The sequence below is a fragment of the Cnephaeus nilssonii genome, assembly GCF_951640355.1.
Source record: "Cnephaeus nilssonii genome assembly, chromosome: 12".
Taxonomy (NCBI): domain Eukaryota; kingdom Metazoa; phylum Chordata; class Mammalia; order Chiroptera; family Vespertilionidae; genus Cnephaeus; species Cnephaeus nilssonii.
This window is the reverse complement of record NC_137083.1, coordinates 27,710,028-27,731,069: the sequence shown is the minus strand read 5'-3', so window position 1 is coordinate 27,731,069 and position 21,042 is coordinate 27,710,028. Positions and strand designations below refer to the sequence as shown.

Genomic DNA, 21,042 nt, shown 5'->3' with positions numbered 1-21,042 from the left:
GTCTCGCCCAGAACTGGAGTTCAGTGCAGTCGGGAGCTTTTGTCTCCCTCCCGCTTGAGAAAGCCAACTGCATGCTCAGTTGCCAGCCCTCTCCGCGCGCGCGCCTCGGTACCTCTGCCTTCCGCAGTTCCTCTGAGTCTCAGTGTGCTTTTCTCTTTCCTGACAGGCCAGTTTCACCCCGTATGAGTTTGGGTCCCCAGAGTCTCGCCCAGAACTGGAGTTCAGCGCAGTCGGGAGCTTTTGTCTCCCTCCCGCTTGAGAAAGCCAGCCACGCACTCAGTTGCCAGTCCTCTCCGTACGTGCGTCTCAGTACCTCTGCCTCCTGCAGCTCCTCTGAGTCTCAGTGTACTTTTCTCTTTCCTTCTAGTTGTAGAATTTCCACTAAGCCAACCTTCCTGTGGTTCTGGATGATGTCCATTTTGTCTTTTAGTTGTAGTTTTGAAATTATTGTGTGAGGCAGCAGTTTAGGTGTTTACTTATGCTGCCATCTTGGTTTCTCCTCTTCTCTGACTTCTTAATGAGCCAAAGGAGAATAGCCTAGGCTCACTTCCCTAACCCTTTCTTGTTTCACTGCCCTCAGCCTTTCTTCATAAATGTCCTCTAAAATTCACCTGGACTCGTATTGTGAAATCTTACCTGCATGAAGTCAAGAACCCACACCCAGGTCCACTTTCTGTTAATAGTAGTAAAGTGTGAGTAGGTATGATTTCACTTTTAAGTATTTAGAGGAGGCTAGTCAAAATGTGGCCCTCAGACCTGTAGCATCAGTAACTACTGGGAGCTTGTTATAAATATAATCCACCAGACCTCCAGATTCCAAGTCAGAATCTGTAGGGGGTAGACTCCAGGGATGTTTTAAGCAAGTTCTCTGGGTTATTTATTTATTTATTTATTTATTTATTTATTTGCACATTACAGTTCTGTGAAGCACTATTCTAGGTCTCAGACATATAGATTGAAGTATTTTTGGAAGGAATGATAAGACAGATCCTGTAAAATGAAGATAGAGTCCATAACAAGGAGAAGAAACTAAATGCCAAGGTCAAGAATTTGGGATTTATTTATAGAAAATTGAGTCACTGAAAATTTTTGATTGGTGAAGTGCTATTATAAAATAAAGATACATTAAGATTAGCTTAATGGTTGTAAGGCAGGACAGATTTGAATGGAGTAATTATAAAGCAGTTTTTCTTAAGGTCTTGCTATCGAAAGAATGATCCTGAGACTGGTGTTGTGTTATCAATCATTTGTGAACTTGTTGGAAATGCGGAATCTCATGCCTCACCTCTAACTAACTTTGAATCTGTCTGGCAAAAAGCTGCCCCTCTGTACCTCGCCCTCAGGCCAGACAATTCAGTTCCTTCCCATATGTCCCTGGTACCTTTCAAGCTGCTGCCTTAGGGAGTGAGTCCAAGTCCGTGCATGGGCCCTTTAAGAGGACTGCCGGGACTCCAGCAGCCTGAGCCTCAATCCCCACTGGTTTTTACAGCCAGAAGTTATGGGGATTTCTCTTTCTGGCACAGGAACCCTGGGCTAGGGGGCTTGGTGTGAGGCGGGGACCCCTCACTCCTCAGGGGGAACCTCCATAACTGAGACATCCCTCCCAATTTTTATCTGCTCCATATGGGTGTGGGACCAGCCTGCCCCTCCTACCAGTCTGGATGTGGCTTCTTCTTTACATCCTTAGTTGTTCCACTAGATTTCAGGCTGTTCTCAATGATAATTGTTTAGTTGTAATTTTGATGTGGTTGGGAGAGGACATGTGTACCACATTCACCTATGCTGACATCTTGACCAGAAGCCTTTATCACTTATTTTGAGGAATATTGAAAACGGTTTTGCTCATCCTAATTTCATTTCAGTGTTTGACTGAATAATGAATGATACAAATGAAAATTTTTGTCCCCTATGTCAGGACATCCAGGTATTTGTGGCTAAAGTAACTGGTATCCTTCTTGTTTAAGAATGATTCCTAGAAATTTATAAAAGGGAAAGCATTGAATAACTATAAATAGTTTTACTGATAAGTAAAACTTTATTTTTGAATTGGGCAGAATGCTTAAGAATTTCTTTTTTAGCTCTGGCCGGGTAGCTCAGTTGGTTAGAGTATTGTTTCCATACACCAAGGTTGCAGGTTTGATATCCTGTCAGGGCACATAAAAGAATCAACCAATGAATGGATAAATAAGTGGAACAACAAATCGATATTTCTCTCTCTCTCATTTTTTCTCTCTGAAAATTAATTTTCAAAAGGGACTTTATTTTTAAAGTTTAAGAAATTGGTGTTGTTGTAGCTTTTATTTTTAACCAAAGGAAATCATCTTAATACTAATAAACAAGAATTGCCAATCTTAAAATCAGAAGCAACTAATATCTAAATAACTTTTATTGTCATTTCAGGAACATAATATTGCATTTTTCTTGTGTTGCCTTTATTAAAGGTTTTATATTTTTAACATGAAAATAACTTATTTAAACATATTGTTGCAAGTTTTTGAAAAAAAATCTTTTTTAGCTTTTAGTAAAACATGGAGGAGACTTGTTTGCTGAGAATGAAAATAAAGATACTCCTTGTGATTGTGCTGAAAAGCAACACCACAAAGATTTGGCCCTTAATCTGGAATCCCAAATGGTATTCTCACGAGATCCTGAAGCTGAAGAAATAGAAGCTGAGTATGCTGCGTTAGACAAACGAGAGGTAAGGTGTGTTTTTTTTAATTAAAAAGTTATATGGATTTTAAATTAAATTTTTTTTCTTGTTTAAAGCCCAGTTTGTGTGGTCTTTTTTGCAATGGTAAATATCCAGTCATCTACATAGCCATAAGTATAAAAATACATTTAGAAACCCTGGAGGTCTAAGCTTTCCTCTAACATCCGTGAGTATATTTACTTACACATAAAAAGAGATGCTGATGTGTGGTATGAATCCTAACCACTCCTACTAGTCCAAGACTCCAATCCTCCTGTTCCTCAGTCTCTCTCTGTCTTCTGGATTGTTCTTGTCAACAAACATGCTTTGGTAAATGCTGTTGTAAAAAGCAAAAACGGCTAAACAGTCTTTCCATTGACCACTCTTCCCCAGCCCTGTCCCTGTCTCTGCAGTTGTAGACCATGTCTCCCATCTTTATATGGGAAAAACCAACTTAATTGTTGCCCCTTCCTACCAAATTCCTCTTTCTTCCCTTCTGTGATGTAATTGAACTTATTATCATGGACATCAAGAGTCATTTGAGTCTTTCTTGTCTGAGTAAATATTACCTCCATTTACTGAGTCGTTCTAGCATAAACATCCAAACAATCTGGGAATCCTGTCAGTTTTACCTCGGAAACTATAACCTAAATCAATTTTACTCCTCCCAATCTCCACTCCTACCTCCCTAGGCACTTGCCACCCTCCCTTCTCATATGAGCTAATGTAATAGTTTTTCCGTACTGTTCTCCTTCCTTCTATTCTGGTTTCCTTAGAATCCATCTTGTACACAGAAGCCAGAGTGACAATTTTATTTTATTATTATTTTTAAAAATATTTTATTGATTTTTTACAGAGAGGAAGGGAGATAGATAGAAAGTTAGAAACATCGATGAGAGAGAAACATCGATCAGCTGCCTCCCGCACCCCCCCTACCGGGGGTGTGCCTGCAACCAAGGTATGTGCCCCTGACCGGAATCGAACCCGGGACCTTTCAGTCCGCAGGCGACGCTCTATGCACTGAGCCAAACCGGTTTCGGCCAGAGTGACAATTTTAAATTAAAACGAGGTTATATCACTTAAATCACTTAGTAACTTTTTATGGTACTTAAAATCCAAACTATTTACTCAGATATAATACCTTTTATGGTGTGGCTACTACCTACCTTTTCAGTGTTATCTCAAACATTTTTTCTTAAATCCCTTTGCTCTTATTACCATACCTAGACTATACCAAGACTTTGCATTTGCTATTTTCTGTGTCTGAAATCTCCCAGTTTTTCTCTTGACTAACTCAATATCACTTTTCCAGACAGGCAGTCTTTAATCATTCTTTCTAAAATAGGTCCATCTCCTTCCATTATTCTTCATTATAATATCCTGTTCATCCTTCTTAGCATTTATCATGTGCTGTAATTATTTTTTATATGTTTGTTTACTTGTTTATTTCCTTTCTCTCTTATTAGATTGTCAACTCCACAAAGACCAAGGTCTTAACTGCCTTACTTAACAGTGTATTTTCAGTGTCTAACACACTGGTACACAGTGGACACCAATAGATATTTCTTAGATAGAGAAACTATAAGACACAATACATTTTTCCTCCTCAAATGATTCTGATGTGATGTTCAGTGCTAACTTGTTTCTAAAAGAAATTTTATAACTCTTCTTTGTGTTTAATTGTATTGTTACTTTTCTTTTTCCCATGAATTCCCAGCAGTTTGGGGGCTGCTATACTTTCCAAATGGGGAAAAGAACTGAGTTTCTTAGAATTAAAAGATTTCTGTTTCTTTACCTTTTGTGATTCTTTAGTTAGATTGTTTAATATTTATTCAGATTAAGTATACATAGAGAGAAGGCTGATGTTCTAAGCACTTTAATGTGGTTGTTGAATTCACATAGTAACCTTGAAATGACAGTTATGACCCCTTCTTTTTTTTTAAATGAGGAAGATAAACCAGAAAATAGTTGAATAACTTATCAGGACCAAAGGGAGCTGAACTTGATTCTTATGACTTCAAAATCTAAGAATCTCTATTTGCTATACTGACTGCCTTTTGACAGCCCATACATAGAAATTATAATGTAATAATTGATATAATAATTTAGTCAGAAGACATTTAAACAATAATATTCTAGAAATAATGTTGATGTGAGTAAACTGAAAGACATTTAGGTCTTTTCATCAAGATATCTTAATTTATTAGTAAATTTTAAAAACAGTGGTACTCATCAATAGATTTAATATCTAAATGAACATAGTATAACTATAATAAACTATTATGTTAAGGCAAAAATATTTACAGAACAGTTTGACACTAATTATATAGGAAAAAACTACTGTATATTTGAAGAAGTTTGCTGTATACCAAAATGGTAATTGTGGATATGAGTGATTTTCTTTACTATTATTATTTTTCTATTTTTATGCATTGCCTAAAATTTATAATGAATATTTATTGCTAAAAAATTTCCTCCTTCCTGATTTTACTCATCAAAGGTAAGTGGTTTTTTTGTGTGCTACCAGACTTAAGCAAACATATACATATAGAATTTTTAATGCAAAAGTAAGATCATATAGTATATTGAGTTCTGCTAAAATATTTTTTCAGTTTAATGGTATGTCATGAACATCTTTCCCAAGTCAGAACATATGATCGACATATTTCTTACCTATTGGTGAACATTTAAATAATTTCAGATACTTTGCTAGTTTTGTACTTTTATTTTTAATCTGTATTAGATTTTTTTAAAATTGATTTCAGAGAGAAAGGGAGAAGGAGATAGAAACATCAATGATGAGTGAGTCATCAATTGGCTGCCTCCTGCATCTCCCCTACTGGGGATCAAGCCCGCATTCCAGGCATGTGCTCTGACCAGGAATCGAACCATGACCTTCTGTTTCATAGGTCTATGCTCAGCCACTGAGCCACACCAGCCGATATTGGCTTTATTTTTGTCTACTATTTCATAATTTAAAAAGCACTACTTTCATAAATAAATACTTATATACAAATATTTATAGCAACACTACTCACAATAGCCAAAAATTGAAGACAGCCAAAATGTCTATCAACACATAAATGGATAAATAAAATGAGATATATACACAATGGAATATTACTCAGCCATAAAAAGAACTGAAGTACTAACACATGCTAAAAATATGGATCAATCTCAAAAACATGCTAAATGAAAAAAAGCCAGACACAAAACGGCACATATTGAGTAACTCCATGTATATGAAATGTCCAGAGTAAATAAATCCGTAGAAACGAAAAGTACATTAGTGGTTGCCAATGGCTGGGAGGAAGAAGGAATGTGACTACTTTATGGGTATGGGGTTTCTTTTGGGGTGATGAGAATGTTTTGGAACTAGATACAGGTGGTGGTTGTACAACATTGTGAATGTACTAGAGGCCACTGAACCGTACACTTTAAAATGGTTAATTTTAAGTTATGTGAGTTTCATAACAATTTTTAAAAACAATGTTTGGTGTTTGTTCTTTTTATTTGAATGTAAACAATGCTTTTTTTAAATTCATTTTTGTATCTTCTTTGACCCTGATCAATTTTTGGATTATTCTGTCTATGCTAGAGTTTTACATGGCCTGCTATGTAATTGTATTAAGCTACATAATTAGCAGTTTTTAAAATTTATGTTCCCAAGGTGCAGTGTTTATTTTAGCTAAGGCTTTTATTCAGTTAATGATCTGGACAGTGTATAATATTATACCTCTGTAATTTCTTATTGACACATTTTAGTTGAGCTCTTTCCTTTGGGTGATTAGTTTATAAATGGTAAAATCTACTTCATTCATTCATTCTACAAAACTGAGTAACTGTTCTGCCAGACAATGTTTTAGGAGCTTAGAGATTCAGTGAGGAACAAAGATAAACTTCTGCCTTCTAGGGGCTTATGTTTCATCATGGGTAGAGAGACACACACAAATAAGTTTTAAAATAAATGAACACAATTTCTGAGAATGGTAACTGCTATAAAAAAAATAAAAACAAGATGATGTATTAGAGTGATGGCTGAGAGCAGTGTGTTCAATTTATTGAAGCCCCAAGAAAGAGCAGAGAAACTACTAAGTAATGGGCCTCATAGAGGACAGGCTGTAGGAGTGGATTGTGTGATTTACACCTGGGTAAATGAAGGGGAAACCGAACATTGCACTGCTATGAAAGTCAACTAAAGACTCCCACCTTCCAATCTATAATTCAGGAAGGCTCAAGGCTCTTTTTCTGGTAGGAAATTTATATGCTGGACTTTGCCTTAACTAGCTACCTCAGTTAGCATAAGGCTTAATGTACTCCATGTGCCTTCCTCTAAGGTCAAAGTACACATCAGGATCACCTAGGTCTTGATGACCAGGTGAGAACAGCTGAGTAAGTAGCATGGAAACTGAAAGGAAGGGAAGGGTCTGAGAATCCTAAAGGCATTCTCTAGCTATTTGTTCCCCTCTCTCTCAGGCTAAGCTCATAGATCACTAAAGAGAGATTGGTATTAAAAGGAATTGGAAATATCCTCTCCTTTCCCTGAGTGTCTTAAAATTTTAACAATTACATTATATTTGGGTAAATAAGTACTCATTTTTTCATTTTCTAACAATGAACATGTTTTCCCTATATAATTGGAGGGAGGGGGCAGCTATTTTCATTGTGAGAAAAAAGAAATACTTCTCTCATAACTCCTTTTGTCATAGTCTTTTCTGAAACAGTTTTCAAGGTACTATCACTTTATACATGGTATCAAACTGGTATAGTTTGTATGTTGGGCTGTTTTGCATTTCTTTGGTGACATTTTGATAGCAATAGTATGTACAGATGCAAAAGAGGCACTTTCGGCCCAATTGGTGTGGCTTAGTGATTGAGTGTCAACCCATGAACCATGAGGTCACTGCTTCGATTCTCAGTCAGGGCACATGCCTGGGTTGCAGGCTTGATCCCCAGTAGGGGCCGTACAGGAGGCAGCCCATCAATGTTTCTCATTGATGTTTCTATCTCTCTATCCCTCTCCCTTCCTTTCTCTCTAAAATCAATTAAAAAAAACATATTTAAAAACAAACAAAAAGAGTCATTTTCATACTCTTTTAAAATTAGTTTTCTTTTTCCTTCTTTGTATCAGGACTGACTGCTTTGAAGGTTATTTGTGTTTAATCTGAAAATAGAAGCAATTTGTCTTTGCAACAGGAAAGAGAAAGACACCTTCATTTTAATCCTTCCTGCAGAAGAAAGGACTGGTGCCCACTTGGGACTGAGCAATGTATTGAAATGCTTCACATGACCTAATTATAGTTCTGTTGCAGAGATTCAGAGTGAATATCTTACATACTCATGAAGGCAGCATGTCTTTCTCCTTCAAGAACTATTTTTCTTCTAGTGTAACCTATTTAAGATTTTAAAACTGCATTTGAAAGAAACTTTATGCAGATTGCTTTTTATTATCACTTTGTTAATATTTCTAAAGTCAAACCTGATTTTGCTCAACATAAATGAGGTAGAAGGATGGCTATTCTGAAAAAAAAAAATTTTTTTTTAACAAAACAATACCAGGAAATACACAATTGCCACCACTAGAAATACCAAGAAATATTCACCTTCTGCTAATTTAAGAGAGGTACCTGGGAATTTGGAACTCGTTTTTTAGAAGCAATGATATACATAGTGTATAATTTCTATCCTGGAGTGAGTACTACAAATCCTATCTAATAAAGAGGGAATATGCTAATTGACCCTCACATCATCACAAAGATGGTGGCACCCACAGCCAATAAAGAGGGAATATGCTAATTAACTGCCCCCTCAAAGATAGCGGCACCCACAGCCAATAAGGAAGGAATATGCTAATTGACTGTCCCGCCCTCAATGATGGCGGCACCCGTCCCCTCAGCTCCCCAGCTGCCCAGGACCGACCTGAGGTGTGCAGGCAAGCCTCTCATGGCCGCTGCCCAGCTGCCCAGGGCCGCCCAAGGCTCAGGTAACCAGGTCCGGCCGAGGCTTGCGCTGCTGGCAGTGGCAGCAGCAGAGGTGTGATGGGGCGTCACCTTCCCCTGATCGCCGGGTTGCCTCCCACCCCTGAGGGCTCCCGGACTGTGAGAGGGGGCAGGCCAGGCTGAGGGCCTCTAGTTTCACCATAAATTGACTTGTTAGGTTTTTGCAAGGGAATGTGTGGTTCACAAGTTATCTTAAAAGCAAACTGCACATGATGATTTCAGGGGCTTTTCAAATGATGGTTTGGATTTACTTGCAATTTTTTTTCTGTTGTAGTTAATGGTACCCCTATATAGAATAGGTTAAATTTTCTTTGTTTTTTTCTAGTTACGTTCATATGATATCTGTATATGTAGAGGCTCCTGGCAGTATACGTGAATGCATAAATAGGTGCAGTAGGCTGTTAATGCAGTGTCATATGAAATGTATTTAGCATAAGTTTTCACCATTTTTAAAAGGAATAGCAGTACAGACTGATTGTGTGCTCTGCCACTGTTGAAAGCTCTAACATCTCCAGTGATTTATCTTTTATTTTTTAATTACTTTTTCCTACAAAACATGTTCTGCATAAAAAGCAGAATGAAATGTTTATTGTTCTACCACTTATAAATAATCCTTGTAACATTGTGCAGGATTGTCTTCCATTTTCATCACTGGAGTGATATTTTATATCTTATAGTTTTTTTCCTCCTTAGCATTTCTATTTTTATTATTATTGATTTGGGGGCGGAGAGAGAGAAAGGGGAGAAAGAGAGAGTAACATCAGTTTGTTGTTCCACTTATTTATGCATTCATTGATTGTTTCTTACATGTGCCCTGAGTGGGGATTGAACCCAAAACCTTGCGTATGGAACGATGATGTAACCAACTGAAGCTACCCAGGCAGAGATTCCCTTAACCTTTCTTAATATTTACACACTCATCATGCCAATCATCTTGAATGACTGCAGACTATTCTAACTTGTAAATGTCCTATATCTCCTTTAATGTACACTTAGGTTACTTGCATTTTGTCACTTTTATAACAAACATTGCAAATGACTACAATTTTCCCCACATTTATGATTATACCTTAGGATAGATTTCTACAAATTTTTGGGTCAAAGATAATTGGTTTAAAGATTCATAATACATGCTTGATTGTTAAATGATATACCAATTTTTATTTTTACCCACAAGATATCAGAGGGCCATCTCACTGAAACCTTTCCAATATTGAGTATTGTCTCTTATTGGCCGTGGACACTTTGCTAGATTTAAAAGTAATACAATTGTTATGTTTAAAACTTGGCAGATATTTATACAGTCAAGTCTGTTACTCTTTTCTGTCATTAATACATGCATTGCCTATATATGTGTTCCTGCCAGAAGACATCTAAGGAGAAAGAAACAGGGGTGAATGCCTGGGCTTGGGGTTGGGGGTGGTCTGGGAGAGGACAATGGGGGGAAAAAGGTACATATGTAATATTTCAACAATAAAGCATTTTTTTAAAAGAAAAAATATAAACATGTCAACTGAGAAATTATCCCTGGTTAATAGAGTCCCAGTAATACAGGGTTAACTGAGAATTGATGAAATGGTTTACATGGTACCAAAAAAACAAAGCAAGAAATAAAGATAATATCTAATTCCAAAATATCTGTAAGTCAACTACAATGGGTGAGTTTTGCTAACCACCCAAAGCTCTCTGGAGACTGTGATAGATGCTACCAGAGGACATCCTCACTGGTTGTTATTCTGATAAGTACTTGGTAATTTCTACTGCTTTTTAAGCTATGGCTTTTAGTTCTGTTATATTGTAAATCAGCGAGCCGACATGAGACGCCTTAATAAGCCAAATTAATTTAGAGTCTTTTTATTATAGTAGTGCTAATGGGCTCAGAGTAGAATATCTCTGTCAAATTCTGGGCCCCAACTTGGTGGAAGTCTTCCCTATGTATACTTTTTTCAGCTTTTTGTCTTCCAAATTTGGAACGAGACTTCCAGACCTTCTGAGAAAGAAGGCCTGTGTTCTGGGACAGGGCCGTGAGACCATATCTCAAGGCCTGGCCTGACACCAGCACTAACAACTCTGTCTGGGACATAGTTTATGGCCTCTCTGGAATGGGAGTAGTCTTACTTTTCCCTATTATTTAAGCAAGCAAGCGTTTACAGAAGCCAAAATAGCAGGGTTAAAATTTCAAACAGCAGTTTTTACACAAGATGGAGGTTACTATGCTTCAGTTCTATGCATATTGCATGCAGCAAGCTTAAAACTGTTTAAAGGATTGAAATAAATATGTGTATCAGTATTAATGCAAACAATACTGAATAAAATTAAGAAAAGCAGATTGCTTTTATATATATAATGTTATGCCATAATATTATGACAGCTATCAATCAAATTCATGGTAGTGATTGTCACAGGCAAGGATGAGGGAATTAGGGAAGTGTAATAGGAAAACATGTCACAGATTATGAGGTTTTGCTTCTTTTGTTTCATTTTGTTTTTAAAGGGACTTGAAACAAATAAGAAACAATGTTATCAATAATTGTTTGAATAGTTCGATATGTGATTTTATTATATATTTTCTGTTAAAACAACAAAAAAAAGATAGATAAAAGATAGCAAAAGAACAAAAAACCTGAGATGATATATCACCTATATGAAAACTAAGGAACATTCATTAACACTCGAATAAACATACTGAAATAATATATTTTTGGGTAAAAAGTCTGAATAGTATAGCATAGTTACTTCTCTCCAAATTAATTAATAGGTATTATATAATCCCACTAGCAGTCTAAATCGGTTCTTAATAAGTGTAAATGTTTGGTGGTTTCGTGATTAAAACTGCTTAAATTAACACATATTTATTTATAATTGGTTTACAACAAAACTGGATAAAAATACTTTTGAACTTCACTCATGATTGCTTGATGTGTTTTTTTATTTTTTTTTGTATTATCCAAATTTTCAAAATGGTCTTGTCATTATAGTATGCTACTTTTATTTTAAAATGATAAGATGCATGATCCCTGGCATTCATTTTTCAGTTTAAAAAGACCTGGGAAAGAGTAGTTTGAAGTCCATGATAGTGGAGCATACAGAACCTTTTGAACTTCCATAACCAAACTGGAACTGAAAGACCAAATAAATAATAATCTTTTGTTTATAGGCATTTCGAACTCCCTAAGAGTATAATAGACAATTTAACTTTGTTTTCCTTCTTTTCAAAGCCATATGAAGGATTAAGGCCTCAGGATCTTCGTAGATTGAAGGATATGCTTATTGTGGAAACTGCAGACATGCTCCAGGCTCCACTATTTACTGCTGAAGCTTTACTTCGAGCTCATGGTAATGAAACACATGTCATGCTTCTAATCATACGGGTGCCTTTTGAAGTTTTTCAAAGTTTTAAAAGATGGCTATTTTATTATCTTAATACAGAACAAAATAGTTTGTTAAACAAGCCTGAGTTGTTCTTTGGGCAGTGATACAGTACCTAGCATCTTCATTATATTTTGTATTTTGAAGTATAAATTGGCTGTAAATCACAGAGGAGAAATAGGAAATTTCTATTTAAAAATCAAGCTACTAAATCAACCTATAGGTTGTTTAATTTTAGAAATGTGACTGATTTGAGCAGAGTTGAGCATTGCAATCCATAGTCCCAGTCCAGGTTTTACTTGTCAATTAAATACTTAACAATTGTGTTATTAGTATTATCACTTTATTTTATGTAAAAGCTGTTTCTCACCATGAAATGCGCAAAGCAAAATTGTAGAGTCAACAGAAGAATATACTATCCCCTCTTAAGGTTTGTTTTGAAGGAATTACTCATTTTACTTAGGAAAAGTACTCAGCTTGACACGTAGCATAGCCATTCTGAGAGTTGTCACATGCTGAGCTGGATATATGGACCCTTTCGTTGCACATTTGATATTTAACATTGTGCTTGGTTTCAAAGACAATTTTTTTTCTGATTTAGAAATGATTTTTAAAAGGGAAAGGTAAAAAAGAACCAAGATGGCGGCATAGGTAAACACCTATACTGCAGCCTCACACAACAATTTCAAAAATACAACTAAAAGACAAAACGGACATCATCCAGAACCACAGGAAAGCTGGCTGACTGGAAATCCTACAACTAGAAGGAAAGGGAAAATCAGAGGAGCTGTAAAAGCCTGAGTTAAGGAGACACGGGCGTGCGCGTGCGGAGAGGACGGAGCCGGAGAGGACGGGCGGCTGAGTGCCTGGCTGGCGTTCTCTAGCGGGAAGGAGATAAAAGCTCCAGATTGCGCTGAACCCCAGCTCCGACTGCACTGAACCCCAGTACCGGGTGAGACCCTGGGGACCCAGGCTCATCCTGGGGGAATCTGGGCTGTAAGACGGAAACTCAGGGGAGCGGTGAAAGGCAGAGCTCCAGGGCGCGCATGTGAATGTGCGCAGAGGACGGACTTTTGAATGTGCCGCTGGATTGCCCTAGCGGGAAGGAGACAAAAGCTCCAGACTGCACTAAACCCCAGTTCCAACTGCACTGAACCCCAGTTCCGGGCAAGAATCTGGGAATCCAATTCATTGGGGGAGAGACTAGACTGTTTGGCAGCAGGTGAAACTCGAGGGCGCCTTTCTCTCAGAGGTGCTTGCAGCGAGTACCGAGGGACACTGAGACCCAGGAAACTCATAGGGCGGGGCTGATGGGAAGCCAAGGCTGTAGGCTCCATCCTGTAGCTCCACCTGAAACTCCACCCCATCCAAGCTGAGCACAGAGGCTTTTACAATTTTGCAAGTCTAGTCGAATAAGGCTGTCTCCCAGCGTAGACACAGCTGATCCTCACAGCCAATTGGCCTGGAGGTCAACTCCTCCCACTGATACCAACAACAATCAAGACTTAACTACAGATGAAACCGGTTTGGCTCAGTGGATAGAGCGTCGGCCTGCGGACTGAAAGGTCCCAGGTTCGATTCCGGTCAAGGGCATGTACCTTGGTTGCGGGCACATCCCCAGTGGGGAGTGTGCAGGAGGCAGCTGATGGATGTTTCTCTCTCATCAATGTTTCTAACTCTCTCTCCCTCTCTCTTCCTCTCTGTAAAAAATCAATAAAATATATTTAAAAAAAAAAAGACTTAACTACAAGGCTGTACACATAGTCCACTAATGGGTGCACCAAGAGTGTCCACCTCAGGTAACTGGGAAGGCCGAGCCACTGGCCCATATAAGACAACTAGCACACAAAGCTACCCTACCAACTCAGGGAAGCAGCGAAAATGGGGAGACAAAGAAACAGATCACAAACCAAAGAAATGGAGGAAAACAAACAACTGGACATAGAGTTCAAAACCACAGTTATAAGGTTTTTCAAGAATTTTCTAGAAAAGGTCGATAAATTTAGTGAGACCCTCGAGGATATGCGAGAGACCCTCGAGGATATGGGAAAGGACCAACTAGAAATTAAACATACACTGACTGAAATAAAAAATATACAGACACCCAACAGCAAACTAGAGGAACACAAGAATCAAGTCAAAGATTTGAAATACAAAGAAGCAAAAATCACTCAACTGGAAAAGCTAAAAGAAAAAAGAATCCAAAAATTTGAAGATAGTGTAAGAAGCCTCTGGGACAACTTCAAGCGTACCAACATCAGAATTATGGGGGTGCCAGAAGAAGAGAGAGAGCAAGATACTGAAAACCTATTTGAAGAAATAATGACTGAAAAATTCCCCCACCTGGTGAAAGAAATAGACTTACAAGTCCAGGAAGCGCACAGAACCCCAAACAAAAGGAATCCAAAGAGTACCACACCAAGACACATCATAATTAAAATGCCAAGGGCAAAAGACAAAGAGAGAATCTTAAAAGCAGCAAGAGAAAAACAGTTAGTTACCTACAAGGGAGCATCCATACGATTGTCAGCTGATTTCTCAACAGAAACTATGCAGGCCAGACGGGAGTGGCAAGAAATATTCAAAGTGATGAGTAGCAAGAACCTACAACCAAGAGTACTCTACCCAGCCAAGCTGACATTCAGAATTGAAGGGCAGATAAAGAGCTTCACAGATAAGAAAAAGCTAAAGGAGTTCATCAACACCAAACCAGTATTATATGAAATGCTGAAAGGTATTATTTAAGACGAGGAAGAAGAAGAAAAAGGTAAAGATAAAAATTATGAACAACAAATACATATCTATCAACAAGTGAATCTAAAAACTACGTGAATTAAAAATCTGATGTACAGAATAAACTGGTGAATATAATAGAATCAGGAGCATAGAAAAGGAGTGGACTGACAACTCTCAGGGGTAAAGGGGTGTCGGGGGTGCGGGAAGAGACTGGACAAATATCGTACACCTATGGATGAGGACAGTGTGGGGGAGGAAAGGGAAGAGGGTGGGATGGGAACCAGGTGGAGGGGAGCTATGGGGAGAAAAAAGAGGAACAACTGTAATAATCTGAACAATAAAGATTTATTAAATTAAAAAACTAACAAAAAATAAAAGGGAAAGGTAAATGGCTACTATAGTCCAGCCATTTTGAGGCTTACCTGTCTATTTTAACTATAAATCTTTAATCTTTACTAAAATAGACTGTTAACTTCAAAAATTTTTGATATAATCGTTTGATCAGAAGAAAATTTGAAACTCCATGTTTCATTATCTTTTGATCACCACCATGAATAATTTGGTATATAACCCTCCAGAATTGCTACCTTTAATATTGATATTTCCTGGGGTTCTGTACTTGACAATCATTTTTATTTTATAACCAGCGACTGTCAAATTTTAGAGTAAATAAGAATTTCCTGGGAAACCAACCAGAGGTTTCTAGGATTAATTCTAGAGAGTGCAAGTCATTAGGTGAGGGTAAGGCATAAAAAAGTGTGTTGTAAACAAGCCTACATTGCTGTGTACATTTATATAATGAAACCAAAGATTTCAAATACCATTTGAACAGTAAAGAATATATCTACAACCTGACTTAATCAGGTATTCAAGGCTGTATTTCTAACTGCCTATTTAACATTTTCTCCTCATTCTCAAGATGTTTACCCTGAACTCATCATTTTTCCCACTGTCTTAATACATGGGCACCAGCATTTATCTAATTACTGTAGCCAAAAACTTGAAAGTCATATTTGACTCCTCCATTTCTATTATATTTGGCCACATTCTTATTTCTCTTACTAATATCTGTGATCCTCCTCCCACACTTCCTAGCTGATTCTATTCCCACTGCCACCAACTTAAATTCAGGCTGTCATTATTTTTCATTTAACTGTAGTCTCCCGAGTCCTGGTTTCCAGTGTTTCCTTTTCTCTTTCACCCTATTATTTTTTCTTTGCCATTAGACTTTTTTTTTTTTAATGCACATTTGAGCATCTTACTCCCCTGCTGAAAAACCCTTCCCTAACTTTCCACAGACTTACAATCATCCAAACTCTCTAGTAGATCTTCATGACCCAGGTTTCTTTACCAAGGCTATCAATCTCCCCGCTTTTTTTTTATTTTTAGTATCTCTTTATTTCAGAGAGGAAGGGAGAGGGAGAGAGAGATAGAAATGTCAATGAATCAATGATTACAGTGGGGGGGGCTGCCTCCTGCATGCCCCCCCCCCATCCGGGGATAGAGCCCGCAACCTGGGCATATGCCCTGACTGGGAATCTAACCGTGACCTCCTGATCCATAGGTCGATGCTCAACCACTGAGCCACGCCAGCCGGGCACCACTTCTTTACTTTCCCACTCTTACTTGTCTTTAGAAGTTACCTCTTTCAGGAAACCTTTTTTTCTCATTTGGTCCTAAGTCTTCTTTGAGACCCTTCCTGTCTATTCCCATTATATCCTGTGCATATCAAAGCCATACACTTAGAATAGAATATTGTGATAATCTATTTGCTTTTCCTCTGTATTAACCTGGGAGCTCTTAGAGGGCAGCTTTATAGTTTTTGTTTGTTCATTTCTATAATATCTGACATAGATTAAGTCCTCAGAAGTAGTAATAGAATAAATAGATAATATAGCTGAAGTGTTATTCACCGTACTTTCCAGCGTGTAAGACGACTGGGCGTATAAGGTTTTCCTGGGTTAAAAAGTCGTTTTATATGCCGGAAAATACGGTATATTGGACTATATTGATGGGATTAGATATAATGGATTAGATATATTGGACTACTGTATTTTCCGGCATATAAAACGACTTTTTAACCCAGGAAAATCTTATACGCCCAGTCGTCTTATACGCCGGAAAATACGGTATATATATTTTTTAAATTCACCTTTTTATTATAAAATTATATTTCTTCATTGTCATCTTTCTAAACTTGAAGTAAATCATTTGGAAACAAATTTAAACTAGGGTCAAACATGAAATTCAGAATAGCTTTTAAAATAATAAAATTTAAAGATAAAATATTTTCTTTTTAGCCAGTAATAATGTTTAACAGTCATTATATAAAAACTTCTACAGAAGCACAGACTTTTTTTTTTTTATTTCTTTATTGATTAAGGTATCATATATTTGTCCTCATCCCCCCCATTCCCAGCCCACACCCCTCCCCACACATGTCCCCACCCCCCTGTTGTCCTTAACCTCTGGTTAGGCTCATATGCTTGCACACAAGTCCTTTGGTTAATCTCTCCCCTTTACCCTCTCCCTCCTCTACCCTCCCTCTGAGGCCTGACAGTCTGATCCATGCCTCCTTGTTTCTGGGTCTGTTCTTGTTCATCCGTCTATGCTGTTCATTATTTCCCCTAGATGAGTGAGATCATGTGCTATTAGAAATACACTTATAAGAACTGAAAATGAGACAAGCAATAATGGTTATGGTGACAGGCAAATGAATCAGTCTGTAGTGAGTTTCTTTTTGGACCAACAGTCCTTTTGACAGACTATCTTAAATTGTGTTTCTTTAGGATAAGTTTCCCAGCACGAGAAGGTATATCCTTGAGCTTTTAATTACAGAGAGTACATTTAAATATACTATAAATCTGGCAGAAAAGTGGAAGCTGTCCATTAGTGGGGAGCCATGACATGACAGTTGTATTAGTTAGGGTAGGCTAACTGTTGAAAGAAAAGTGTAAATTTAAACACAGTAAACATTTATTAATCATGTAATAATCAAAAGTGTTTCTCTTTATGGTTAGAAGTGGGAAAGGGATTCTGTTCACACATTTATTCAAGAACCTTAATTGATTGAGACTTTGCCATCTTATACAAAGTGGATTTCTAAGGTTTATTCTGGGGATTATTTCCATTCCAGCCAGACAGTCAGAAAGGGGAAAGAGCATGGAGAAATAAGTGTAGGAGAAATAAATGCTCTGCCTGATTCTCTGGTATTCCCTATTTACACAGATGGCAGCACCAACCAACCAATTGGGTAAACCTGGACACTAACTTTGACATTTCCTCTCCTTTGGACTCAATATCCTGTTTTCACCAAATTGTCAGTTTCACCTCTCAAATTGTAAACTTGGCCTTTATCTTCATCTATACTACCACCAACCACCTAGCCCCAGCTGCCATCATCTTTCACTTATACTACCCAATAGCCTACTCAACCTTCCCTCCACTCTTGCCCTATCCAATTTCTTCATTTGTTTCTTTGTTTTTCATACTATAGTCAGACTGATCTTTTCAAATGTATTCATGAAAACCTGTCCTTCCTAACCCCACGCCCAACTTTTCACTGACTTCCTATCACTCATAAACTAATAATAGCAATGTTATTAAATGAAGTCCTGCATGGCCAGCCCCTATTTCTTCAGCCTCATCTCACACAGTGCTTCCCCTCTAGTCTCCATACTACGGTTACATTGACCTTTTTAATTTCATGAGGATGCCACCTTCCCTCCTGCCACAAGGTCTTTGAACACGTTGTGTATCATCTGTCCAGGATGTCTTCCCCTCTACTTTTTACCTAGGTAAATCCTACTTATCCTTCAGATGTCTCTCCAGGCCATTTTCCCAGTCACCTTTTCTGACCTCCCTGACTGGGATCCTCTACCTCTCTCTTCTTCATGTCTCTGACATTGATGATTGTTTATTAAATGTGTTGATTTTTCTTAATGTCTTTCTCCTTATTAAACTACTAGAGGCCCAGTGCATGAAATTCTAGCACGGGGTGGCTTGTCCCTCAGCCCGACCTGCACCCTCTCACAACCCGGGACTGCTGGCTCCTAACCACTTGCCTGTCTGCCACTTGCCTGTCTGCCTGCCTGATAGCCCCTAACCACTCTGCCTGCCTGCCTCATTGCCCCTAACCACTCTGCCTGCCTGCCTCATTGCCCCTAACCACTCTGCCTGATCAACCCTAACCCCTCTGCCTGACTGCCCCTAACTGCTCACCTGCCTGCCTGCCTGATTGCCCCTAACTCCCTCTGCCTGCCTGCCTGACTCCCCCTAACCACTCACCTGCCTGCCTCATCGCCCCTAACCACTCGCCTCCCTGCCTGATCACCCCTAACAACATCTGCCTCCACCCCTGCCCCTCACCGCCGGGGCTTCGTCCGGAATGTAATCCGGAAGGTCGTTCGGCTATCAGGTCTAATTAGCATATTATGCTTTTATCATAGACTAGGGGCCCAGTGTACGAATTCGTGCATCTTGAAAGGAACTGTGGGCCAGAAGGCTGCAGTGGGCGCAGGGGTGGGTCTCAGCCCATCCTCCGCGCCCCCAACCGGCCCCTCCTGCCATGGCCCCCAGTCCCCTGTCTGCCTGCAGCCCTGCTCCTGGCACTGGCCCCACTCGCACTCGTTAACAGCATGGAGCTATTGGGGCTGGCGCCAGCAGTGGATGTGAGTGGCAGCTGCTGCCCTGATCTCCCCTCAGGAGCAGGGGGAGGTGGAGAAGCCCTCAGGGAGATCTGGTCAGCAGCTGCTGCTTGCACCCGCTGACAGCACCAAGCGATCAGGACCAGCGCCAGGCGCCAGCAGCGGGTGCGAGCGGCTGCTCCGGTGCTGGCAGGAGGTGCAAGCAGGGCCAACACCGGCAGCAGGTGCAAGCGCCAGGCAGGACCACGGCACACGGGAGCAAAGAATTTTCAGTAACCACCAGAGGCTTGCCCTGATGACAGCAATCAGAACCCCGCCTTGGTCTGGCACCCCCGCTTACCATCCCGCTGCGCCGACACCCACCATGTTCCCTGCGTGCCCCCTAGTGGTCAGCACACGTCATAGCGACCGGTTGTTCGGTTGTTCCGCCATTTGGTCTATTTGCATATTAGCCTTTTATTATATAGGATAAGGCAGGATTTGTGCCTGGTTTTTCCTTCCATTGTATTTCTACTGCCTGACACAATGCATGGCACATAAAAGGCATTGAATAAGTATTTGCTATGTAAATGATGTGATAGAATCCAAACAAATTTTTCTGAAAAATATTTGTAGTAGATAAGACTAAAGTTTACCATATTTAATATCTCTATGTGTGAATTATAGTAATTATTTTTTCCTTTATTAAAGTGACAATGGAGACTTGAAAAGTAAACATACTGTTCTAAGAAAAGTAATTTTAACTTTTTAAGTAAGTAAGACTTATCAAAACACTGAGGTCCATTTAGCAACATTCCCTAGATTGTACTCATGTGCAGTATTTTTCAGTTGTTGTATTTTTCTTTCTTTTTGTACACTGGTCCCTCTTTCTAGTCTTATTTTTCATCTCCCAGGCCACCACATGATATATGATATAGTATAATTTTATGGAACCACACATCTGTCTCGGTTATACTTCTGTGCCTTTGCACATATTGTTTATACAGGTGGAAATGCATTCCCTCTGTCTTCATTGCATGTCTGAGTCATAATTATCTTGTTTAAGCCACCAAATACATTGACTTAACATGGTTGAAAACAGTCTTATATAGAAAATTTCCACAGCTAATTTATATTTTGACTGTAAAATTATAGAGAATGAGCCTACAGTAAATAATTGAGTCTGTGCCACTCTTGACCCTACACTTGATTGTGCTACACTTTGGAGTCACAGAAATCAGTTAAATAATCCCTCACTGTCTTTGTGAGCCTTGGTAGGTTATATAACTTCTCTGACTATTCGTTTCTTCACCTCAATAATGATTGAAAAGTTTGTTGTGAAGAATAAATTAAATAATGTGAGTAAAATACCTAGCAAAATAATTGGATATATTAGTTTATTATTTTAAAGGGTTAGGATTTCATGGCTCTGGACTTTATAATAAGGTGCTTCACTTGGTTATTTTTAAAGTGTTTGTAGTAAGTATGAAGATAAGCCAGATTGGAGCTCATTTACTACAGAATTTATACCTAATTCACTAAAACTTTATTTATAACCATAATGCCTTCAGAAGTTCCTTCTGCTTTCAAGGTTTTTATTAAATGACTAGAGGCCCGGTGCACG

General features: G+C 38.7%; 1 protein-coding gene across 3 annotated transcripts in view; it reads left to right on the top strand.

Moving 5' to 3' along the window:
• Positions 1–21,042, top strand: part of ANKIB1 (ankyrin repeat and IBR domain containing 1) — a 117,749-nt gene that overhangs the window by 52,575 nt on the left and 44,132 nt on the right. For all 3 annotated transcript variants that reach the window (XM_079785755.1, XM_079785753.1, XM_079785754.1), the window contains exons 4-5: positions 2,516–2,698; positions 11,907–12,024. In XM_079785755.1, the coding sequence (XP_079641881.1) occupies positions 2,516–2,698; positions 11,907–12,024 (301 nt within the window). The remainder of the gene's footprint in view (positions 1–2,515; positions 2,699–11,906; positions 12,025–21,042) is intronic.